This window comes from Pezoporus occidentalis, unplaced genomic scaffold (assembly GCF_034315485.1).
Source record: "Pezoporus occidentalis ecotype Australia unplaced genomic scaffold, CSIRO_AGI_Poc_V1 ctg234, whole genome shotgun sequence".
Taxonomy (NCBI): Eukaryota; Metazoa; Chordata; class Aves; order Psittaciformes; family Psittacidae; genus Pezoporus; species Pezoporus occidentalis.
In genome coordinates, this window is record NW_026914222.1 from 889,309 (window position 1) to 900,559 (window position 11,251).

Genomic DNA, 11,251 nt, shown 5'->3' on the forward strand with positions numbered 1-11,251 from the left:
TACCCTCACGTACTGCCTTTGAGATGGCAGCAGGCACTTCAGTTATTCGCAGTTTCAAAGGCTTGAAAATTAGCACCCCCACAGCCCCTTTCTTTTTGGGAAAGCTGCTCAAGTGAAGCCTCAGTAATTCAGTTTTAGAAATCACAGGTATTGCCATTTTCACGTTTTGCTTTTATTTTGTGAATGCTGTTTAGATAAACATCCTGTGGGCAGGAAAGTGATTTTCTTTATAATACCATTAGAATCCTTCATCACAAGATTTCTGGGCTCCAGATTCTGATTCCCCCCCCCCCCCCAGTTTTATTTCACACAAATGCATCACAGTTGCCTTTACTGTGATAAATACAAAACCAAATCTATTATATATACATATATACACATACACATGTTTAAAAATACATTTTAGTGATGTTCTAATTCCATATCAAACTAATTTTGAATTCGTAAAAATTTAAGTGGCAAGCATAATTGACTTAGAGTTCTGAACTAGTAGACTTGGGAATTTAAATAGTAGGAAGGCTTTTAGGTGAAATCTAAGACGTAGTGCTAGGTGAAATCTGCAGGGCATCCATCTCTGCAGCTATCTGACACATGAATTCTTAACAGGCTGGTTGCCTCTTCCATAGCATACCTCTGTGCATGTAAGCTGTTCATCTGCACAGCACACACACTCATCTACCTTGTCTGCATTGATCCACCGCAGTACTCAGTCACACAAACTACTCCACCATCAGCTCTGCAATTCCTAAGAAGCTGGAGGAGTATCAGCTCTGCACCTAGGATTTCCTGGGTTTGTTTCCTAGGTTGCATCCTTAAAACTTGCAATTCTTAATTCTCTAAGTTACCTATCTTTAACCTAATAAAACTGATGTTCTTTAGATTACGAAAAATGAAAATCCCTACATTATCTTGACCATTTAAAATTACAGTGAATTACTGTATGTTAATCAGAAAACATACAATAGTATTGTTCATTAACAACTAATGATGACAATTATAATGTTATCTGTTATGACAGCATAATTGCAGACATTGTGTGTGTGCACATGTATGTGTGAAGATATGTGGGGCTTAACACACTGAGAAAGACTGGGAATACTGTTCTTTAAAAATTAATTTATTCCCTATGAAGTAAGCATAAGAAAGATTTTGCATTAAAAAAATGTATTTGTTGTAGTTAACATTGCAACTGGTTGCTGGTTTCAACACCCTACAGACAGATCATTACGGAATTATGATGACTAGCAGGAAAATCACATACAGCCAGCCAGAAAGCATGGAATTTTCCCCCAGATACTTACAAGCTTTTGTGTCTTCTCTATTTTAAAGGGCAAAGCACACATACCCTACTAAAAAAAATCTGCAAAACAAAAGCAACCAAGGATAAAACACAGGATTACCATATTATAACTTCCCATGGATTTTCCCTTGAAACTCCCTTATGTCCTGGTTAGAAAACATACAAAATTATCTAGAAAGGCGAGTTGTGCAAAGATGGAAATAAAAATTAAAAAATAAAATAAAATAAAATACACAGTTCCTGTGTCTTTTTTTATTTAAAAATATAAAAATTTCTCAAATGCTTAAAGGGAATGTTTCTGACATAGCTGTGTTGTGCATCACATAAACCAGACTGAGGGCAGTTACAGCTGAATACAGTCATATATTTAGGCCCAAGACAAGATTGTAAGACTTGGAGATGAGAAAACAACAACAAACAAACAAAAAAAAAAAAACAACAAAAAACCACCTAGAAAACCAGAACAAAACAAACAAATGCATAGGCAAAAAATCCAAAAAATATTTTACAAGGCAAAGACTAGAACTATCCCAAATGACGTTAACAGAGAAAACGCAATTCCAGCTCTAAAATGTTGCTGTCCTCTTTATAAAAATACTTGTAACCATGTAGAAAATTTCAAACCACAACTACTCAAATAACTGATAGGTCCTATGTATTCAATAAATGTCCTGAAGCACTAACAATTCTATTCAACATTTTCACACTACATCAAAGGTTCAAAATAATAATTTCACTGCCACAGAAAACAGAAGATCAGTTGAAGTATTTTGTGGTTGGCTATTAAATATGATCACAAACAAGAAACAACTCATATATGGTACCTTGTTTGCTTACTTCTAAGAATTTTGGTCTGGAATCACTTATTGTGTAGGTGCTATTTCTTGTCTTGGCATTGTTTCTGGAAAAAAATACATGGGAATTTACTCTTTTGAAAGAGATAGTGTCTTTCTGTTAACCTATCACCATACAACATACAGTGCATCTTCTTTGGTTGGGAACCGTCACTGTCAAGATCTCCACCAGAAGTATTTAGTAAATGAGCGATGTGTGCCATAGTGTTAGGTATACTTACAGAAGAGATTAGATTATCAGATATACTGAGATTGAATCTTAAATGCCCCATCTTGAAAGAAAGAAAAAAACAGAACACCCAGAGTGCCCCCCAAGTAACTTCTGCATCAGCTGCTGGAATCCAGGTAATCCTACTTGTACTTCTAATTCAGGACTACAGTTGGAAGAACATTAATTATTAAAGTATGTGCAGAGAAATACATGCAGGTTTGTCTTTAAAATCTCCAATAGTGCTCTGTCAGGACACAAAACCTCTATACAGTAAAACAATGCACAGTTCCATTACTGTGCATTTTTACAATTTGCCTCTTCCAGGAGCCACTCAATTCCATTTAGCAATCCAGCTAAAGTTGCAGCTACAGTGTCCTGCACCTGTGAAAATAAAAAAAGCTGCAGTGGAGATCACAGAATTACAAAATGGTGGGGGTTGGAAGTGACCACATCTAGTCCAACCCTCTTGCTAAAGCAGCTTCATGTAAAGCAGGCTGCACAGGATTGTATGCAGGGGTGTTCTGAGCGTCTCCAGAGGAGACCCCACAACCTCTCTGGGTAGCCCATTCCAGTGCGATCACTCTCACAGTGAAGTCCTTCCTCATGTTCAGGTGGAACTTCCCATGTTTCAGTTTGTGCCTTTTGACCCTTTTCTTATCACTGGGCCCCACTGAAAAGAGCCTGTTCCTGTCCTCTCCATATCCACCCTTAGGACATTTGCACCCCTTGGTAAGATCCTCTCTCAGACCTCTCTCCTTCAGGTTAAACAGCCCCAGCTCTCTCAGACTACAGAGATAACATATAACAAGATCTAACATTTTAGCATCACTCCATCTATCCTTAAAGTGAGAAATACTCATACCAAGTCAAAATTTTTATCACTGGTTTAATGGTCCCTTAGACAAAAGAGATTTCTTAAGAGCTAGGTACAAAAAGAAAATACTACTGTACAAAATTAATTGCAAGACCCATTAGGCAATCCTTTCATTCTTTGTGTCAAGGTGAATTCTATTCATTCAATCAGCTATTCTGGAACATTATACTTACTTTATGAATGAGAATCTACTTAAAAATTCTTCTCATAACTCTTAAAAGTAAAAAAGCTGCTAGCTTTACAGTTCAATGCACATTCTTCTCAGATTTTGTAACGCAGTATAAAGAGGTATGTTTTTAAAAAAGCCTGTAAACATTTTCCTTATGAAATCAAAGGAATTAAATCAGAATTTTGGGGGGGTTTACTAAGTATTACTCTTTGGCTACACAACACCACAAAAAAGAAATTATGTGTGGCTGAGACATATTGATATATACTGTGCTTGACAAGCATAAAGGAACAGGTTCAGGGCCTCACATGCTAGGTAAAAACTGATTTGTCAAAAACTCATCAAGCAAGTGACAATTAACTGTGCCCTGAAAATGGCAGAAAAATCTACCATGTGTCCAAGACCCTGGATCATGACTCAGAAAATTCATATTTAAATTAACTGAAGCTTCCTTTTAGTCTCTTCATGACCAGCATTTTGTCCTTCCTCACATTCTGGGTCCATCTTAACTTTCTCGTGTGTAAGTGGGCAAGCCACTTAGCTCCCCTATGTTCAGCCAGGCTAATGCTTCATCCTAGGGGACCAGAGAAACAAAATTCTTCACTTCAGTGGAGACCTCATGTACTAGTTTTGAAAGCTGCACACTTGCTTAGGCAGGTACAGCTCAGAAATACAACAAGCCTAAATTAAATTTCAGCCACAGAGATATGGGAAAAAAAATAATAAAAGGTTTAAAAGCAGGTACCATCCAGGGCCGATGTAGCAGATTTAGTTGCAACTGATGTGCCATGTAAACACACGGAATTCTTTTCACATCAGTGTGAGAGACACAAGACAAAACCAGTAGAGGTCTGTACGGAGGCCCAAGGGCTGGATCAATCATTGCCAAAATACAAGCCAATTCCTCTTGACGATCATGCTCTAGGAAATAATTTTTAAATACAAGAGTATTAAACACATGCAAATCACAAGGAACTATCTTTTTTACAAGAATTTACAATTTCACAGGTGAGGAAACAGAGGGCTGGAAGGGACATGACCTTCCTTGTCCCAAGGGTGGATCATCCACATTCATGTCAACACACAGATGGATCATGTAATACTTGGATATTATCAAAAGATCTCCACGGATTCTACAGGCAGCCTATTCCCATCCTCAGCATCTGCGTGTTTTTCAAGTACCTCAAAGAGATCAAAACTGCAATAAGCCACTAATAAACGCTGCAAAGTCAGCAGCCCTTTCCCACTGGCCATACTTTTCTCCTTCACTCTTTCTCACTCTCTTCTGAGGAATCCCCTTCTCTCCATTTAAAGTTTATGAACATAAAGACAATTATCAGAATAGGTATTTGGCTTATCCTCTTATAGGACTACCCTGATTTGGACCAATTGCGTCTTTACTGCAGTTTTACTGGTGAAGGTTCTATTTTGAGGCTATTAAGGCTATTACGCCAACACCAATTCATTTCAGGCTGCTTCTAATAGCCATGCCTAGGGTTTTTTGGTTTGGGGTTTTTTTTTGGTTTTGTTATTTTATTGGTTTTGTCTGTTTTGTTTTTAATCTAGGTCATTTTACTCCCGTAGCTTAAATAACAACCTTATCAGTATCTGTCACAAGAAAAAGTGCCATAACTCCTCAAAGGGAAATGAGGGAGAGTATCTCAGATAGGGAACCTCTTTTACTGGATAACCCATGAGGAAATAGCATTAGTAAAGCTAATTAGTGAAGATATTTTTAAAGAATCAGAACATGGATTTTGACATATTGCACATTCTTTGCATCTTATGACACTCCAGTCATTTGCAAAATATGAATAGATAAAGAGAAAACACTTACTTTTATGAGCTTCTGCATTAGCAACGTAAATGAATCCATCCACTACTTCGCACACCTTTTTCACTTGAGCTATTACACTGTAGTGCACGGCTTGCTGGTCCCCTATGATGCTGTTCTCTTGGTAGAACATCTTATTCACAGCAACAACTTGCTCTGCCTTTGCTCTCCTCCTTTCCACACTGAAAGATATTTCATTATTTCAGCAGTCAGGTTATTTGAGAAAGCAAAAAGCACATTTTGTGAGTCCTGGCAGCACAGGAGAGGGAAAGAAAACAGCCTGAGCCAGCAAAACAGTTTTCTTTCTCCCCGCCTGCTCCCATCCTTACTTTTTTTTCTAGCATGCCTACGCAGATGGTTAGCAATCTGAAAGATGCATATGAAACTACCCCGCAGATGAGTTTATACAGTGCTGCAGAAGGGACTCAATCAATGCATGAAGTGGGACAGAAGCACCTGTCATGTATTTGTCAAAGCAATTTACTGCGTGTAAAGTTTGGAAAAAGTTTTCATGGACATTTATTATGCACACATGAAAATTTAACAGCTGGAAAAAGTGACAATATGCATTGAAGCTTCAGATTGTAAGAGACAGCCATGCATGTGAACGCACACATAAAAATCACATTATGAAAATATGAGGAAAAGTATAAACTAACCTAGAAATTGTACTTACTCTTTTTTTTGGTGAAGACCGTATCTTACCTGGTGGTTGAATACAATGTCAGAATATTGAATTTTTGATTGTTATTAAGCTGAAAACTGATTCCCGATCCAATTCCTACAGGGAAAAATGATTATATGAGGTTACAACCAATTGGTTGCTGAATTCAACCAAGTGGTAGGCTGAAAATGTCAGTGATGGTATAAAATGGGTTCATCCAAGCCTACGGTGTTGCTGTTAAGGGTAGCATATTTTCTATTTTACAATTAAATTTTATACATGCTCTAACTGATATAATAATTTAACTAAAATCTATTAAATGGTATTAAAACATCACAAGAAGGAATTTCTATATTTCTGATACTTGTAATGAACCTTGAAACCTAAATCAGAGAGGAGCCAGACTTGCATTCTTCAGCTGAAATAGGGAAATGAAAGGCTCTAGTCTATTTACTACAAACTGTATTGAAGAGGACATGAGAGAGAAAAAGGATAACGCTACTAAAACAGTATTTTCACACCTTCTACACATAGTGTAATTATTAAAATTCTCCTGTGCTGAAAGAAACACTAGTTAAAATTAAGAAATTTTTTACTCTGGTTTGGACTGAAATAAAATTACAGATGTTCAAGCCTATTTTTTTTAAACATTGAAAAAAAATCCTTCCCTCCTCCTGTAACTCTTCTAAACTAAATTTAAACCATTTGACACCAAAATACTGAATCATATAAAGGATCATTCTTGACTTCTTGTATAAAAACAGAAATGTGGTTTTTAGCCACTTACTGCAGGCAGTGCATAAATAAAGTTCTGTCTGCATTTATCTATTACAAAAACAGGCATAACATGGAATTCAGGATCAAAATAGAACTATAAGAAACAAAATGAATCCTCTGACATTGTCCAAATTTAATCATAAATTCACTGAAGCTATAATTTTCTCTCAAATGCTTACTGCAGTTATCCAAAGTAATACAAAGACAGACTATTTTTCTACCATTATATTTTCTACTATTATTATGAGTTTCAAGCGAAGAATAAAGCATCCTTTTTCTCCATTTCTCCCCAAAGTTTTTTCTGCTAGATTTATATAACAAAAAAGCCAAAAACAAAAACAGCATTACCGTGAATTTGCCTTTGAGGTAGGCCAGCCAGCAGCAGAATTTCTGGGCATGTCATCATCTTTTGTACTAAAGAGTTGTCTAGCTCTTCCAAACCTGGCCCAAACATAGCAAAGCGAGGTTCTGCCTGAGTGACCAGTGATTGCAAAAAGGAAGTGATGGCCCCATACCGGGAACGGCTTGATTTCAAACTTCTTCTGCTCTGGGGACAGCTTTTTTTGTATCTGTGTAAAATAGACGTAACTAGAAATTAAACACAAATACAAAAGAGATATTAACCAAACAACATAAATTGATTCAGGTCCCGCACTTCTCATGCTTTGTCACAACTCAAGCACACATAAAAAATGATGGAAGTTCCAAACTGATGGTTTCAAGCAGGAAAGGCATTAGTCCTTCTGAAGTCCAAATACTGACTTCTCATACCTTAGTATGTCTGTCTATGGATCTTTTAATTTACTTTAAAATATAAAATAAAATAAAGTTACAAATTCCCCACCCTCACTGAACACAATTGGTGAAATAACAAACAAGCTGATGAGTCACATACAATATAAAAAGTATGAGACTTCTGAGTGCATTTCAAACCTCAATTAGACTGGTTTTGAACGTATTTAGGTGACACTACCTAAAAATGACCATTTCCCCTGTAGGCACAGAGAACACATGTTGTGAGACAGGTGTTGTCTGCAAGCTTATGATGTGCTCATTTGATGCAGAAACTGGAAGGCATGGAAAGGCTTCGGTAATCAAACGGAAGAGGTAACAGTCATGCAGACATCCTAGTGAAGTAGCTTCAGTCTCTGCTTCTGTGGTCACAGTAGGCTGCTGCTGGACAAACTTGTTCTAGGAAACCTTAAACATGTGTTCCCCTACACCCAAACTGAGATGCTTCAGCTGACCTCAGCAAAGCCATTAAGTGCTCACAGACACAATGGGAATCAGCAGTAGGTGGTTCCCAATATGTGATTCAGCTGAACAGTATTCAGGCCTAAAGAGATTTAAATCCAATGTTCAAAATCAGACGATATTTTGCACTTCAAATTCTGGGTATGTTCCTCCCCCATCTGTAACATATCACAGTATCACAGTATGCTACAGATTGGAAGGGACCTCAAAAGATCATCTAGTCCAATCCCCCTGCCGGAGCAGGAACACCTAAATAAGGTTACACAGGAACGTGTCCAGGTGAGTTTTGAATGTCTCCAGGGAAGGAGACTCCACAACCTCCCTGGGCAGCCTGTTCCAGTGTTCTGTCACCCTCACTGAGAAGAAGTTTCTTCTCAAGTTTAAGTGGAACCTCTTGTGTTCCAGTTTGTACCCATTACCCCTTGTCCTATCATTGTTTGCCACTGAGTAGAGCCTGGCTCCATCCTCGTGACACTCCCCCTTTATATATTTATATACACTAATAAGGTCACCCCTCAGTCTCCTCTAAACTATAGAGACCCAGCTCCCTCAGCCTTTCCTCATAAGGGAGATGCTCCACGCCCTTAATCATCTTAGTTGCCCTGCGCTGGACTCTCTCCAACAGCTCCCTGTCCTTCTTGAACTGAGGGCCCCAGAACTGGACACAATATTCCAGATGCGGTCTCACCAGGGCAGAGTAGAGGGGAAGGAGGACCTCTCTCGACCTACTAACCACCCCCCTTCTAATACACCCCAGGATGCCATTGGCCTTCTTGGCCACAAGGGCACAGTGTTGGCTCATGGTCATCCTGTCGTCCACTAGGACCCCCAGGTCCCTCTCCCCTACACTGCTCTCTAACAGGTCGCTTCCCAACCTATACTGGAACCTGGGGTTGTTCCTGCCCAGATGCAGGACTCTACACTTTCCCTTGTTATATTTCATCAAGTTATTCCCTGCCCAACTCTCCAGCCTGTCCAGGTCTCGCTGGATGGCAGCACAGCCTTCTGGCGTGTCAGCCACTCCTCCCAGCTTAGTGTCATCAGCAAACTTGCTGATAGTACACTCAATTCCCTCATCTAAATCGTTGATGAATATATTAAATAATACCGGTCCCAGTACTGACCCTTGAGGCACTCCACTAGTTACAGGCCTCCAACTAGACTCAGCCCCATAGACTACAACTCTCTGGCTTCTCTCCTTCAGCCAGTTCACAGTCCACCTCACTACCTGATCACCCCGACCACACTTCCTCAATTTAGCTGTGAGGATGCTGTGGGAGACTGTGTCAAATGCTTTGCTGAAGTCAAGGTAGACCACATCCACCGCTCTACCATCATCCATCCACTGTGTTATTTCCTCATAAAAGGCTAAGAGATCGGTCAAGCATGATTTCCCCTTGGTGAAGCCATGTTGACTGCCCCTCATAACCCTCTTATCCTTGATATGCCTTAAGATGGCACCAAGGATAAGGTGTTCCATCACTTTCCCAGGGATGGAGGTGAGGCTAACCAGTCTATAGTTACCCAGGTCCTCCTCCTTGCCCTTTTTGAAGACTGGAGTGACATTTGCTTTCCTCCAGTCCTCAGGCACCTCTCCCGTTTCCCAAGACTTGGTAAAGATGATGGAGAGTGGTCTAGCAATGACTTCCGCCAGTTCCCTCAGCACCCGCGGGTGCATCCCATCTGGACCCATGGATTTATGGATGTCCAGATTGCTCAACTGGTCTCTAACCCATTCCTCATCGACTAAGGCAAACCGCTCCGTTGACCTGACTTCATCTGAGGTCTCAGGGGTATAGGGCTCTTCAGGACTGCCTGCAGCAGAGTAGACAGAGACAAAGAAGGCATTCAGTAACTCTGCCATCTCTGCATCTTCTGTCACCAGGGCACCCATCCCGTTCATCAGTGGGCCTACATTGCCTCTGGTGTTAGTTTTGTCTGCCATGTATTTGAAAAAGCTCTTTTTGCTGTCCTTGACCCTTCTCGCCAGGTTTAATTCTAAGGAGGCCTTAGTCATCCTAGCTGTCTTCCTACATCCTCTAGCAGCAGCCTTGTACTCCTCCCAAGTGGCCAGCCCCTCCTTCCATGACCTGTAAACTCTCCTCTTCCACTTGAGCATACCCAGCAATTCCCTATTTAGCCACGCAGGTCTCCTGGCCCTCTTCCTTGACTTCCTACGGGTCGGGATGCTCTGATCTTGAGCTCGAAAAAAGCAATCCTTGAATTCCAACCAACTATCTTGGGCCCCTTTACCTTCAAACAGCCTAGCCCATGGGATTTCCCCTAGCAATTGCTTGAAAAACATACAGATGAAAAGCACAGAGATTGCAGAGGTCAGGGCAGTTATCCTGAAGCAACAGCTTCATGAAATCAGGTCGTAAAAAACCTGTAATCAAAACAATTAAGAAAAACAAAACAAACAAAAAAAAAAAACGACCACCACAAAAACTAATCTATTTAAGAGATCTGCTCAGTCATCCAAACACATTATGTGTTGTTACACTTTTCAACTATACTAGCTGAAACCACAGTCTGTCTTACAGCTATTGATCTAAAGCACTACTTGTTATTCTGTGCACATCCAAAGAAACCCTCTTTTTTTTTGCCCCCCCCCCCCCCCCGGTCTTCAAGGTAAGATAAAAAAAAATAAAATTCATTCCACTTGCTGTAAAGACTCCTTAGTACTTTTATTAAAGTAAGAAATCATGTCATTGTACTGAGAGTGAAGAACACATCATTATCAAGACTAACAGTACACACAGATTCTGAGAGGACAGTTATTTCTGTGGCATAATAAACATGCAGTTTACAGAGGGTTTTATTTTTTTTGTAATCTTAGCTTTGACTGTTCCAACATTTTACATTCTTTGTTCCAAACAAAAAGAGCTGAACAAACTGCCGAACAGGCAACCGTTATTTTTAAAATAAACAGTGGACTTCAGACCCATCAAATATTTAAGCAGTAGCCTAGAGCACAGAGTGTTACTGCTGTAAATATGAAACATGCCTCTGGGCTGACTATTACTGCTGTAGTAAGTTGTGCAAGAGGATATGAAGATACTTACAGTGCCATGTAATCATACAGTGCATTATCGCTGACCTCTGAAAAGGCTTTATTAAAAACCTCGACATTTGGGAGTGATTTCCAATCAACAGATGTCCAAAAAGGGAGATCCCTCAGGAGAAAATACCTCCATAACAACGGATCTTGCACAGCAGCCTTCCAGTAACAACTCGTGCTTCCCAAATTGCACAAGTCTTGGGGCGAGAGATAAGACATGATGTTCAGCTGCACGTCGATCTAAAAATCGTCG

At 39.7% G+C, this 11,251-nt stretch overlaps 1 protein-coding gene across 2 annotated transcripts; it reads right to left on the minus strand.

Moving 5' to 3' along the window:
* Nucleotides 1-2,338: 2,338 nt before the first annotated feature.
* Nucleotides 2,339-11,245, minus strand: FBXO4 (F-box protein 4). Of its 2 annotated transcripts, none has more exons than XM_062621814.1 (6): nucleotides 11,003-11,245; nucleotides 7,032-7,252; nucleotides 5,948-6,023; nucleotides 5,246-5,424; nucleotides 4,154-4,329; nucleotides 2,339-2,746 (listed from the first exon to the last, which is right to left on the minus strand). In XM_062621814.1, exons 1-6 carry the CDS (start codon nucleotides 11,215-11,217, stop codon nucleotides 2,657-2,659), a joined length of 957 nt encoding a protein of 318 aa, XP_062477798.1. In that variant the 5' UTR covers nucleotides 11,218-11,245; the 3' UTR covers nucleotides 2,339-2,656. The 2 variants fall into 2 exon arrangements, with proteins under 2 accessions (XP_062477798.1, XP_062477800.1); XM_062621816.1 differs by having other exon boundaries at nucleotides 7,032-7,271; nucleotides 11,003-11,140.
* Nucleotides 11,246-11,251: the final 6 nt, after the last annotated feature.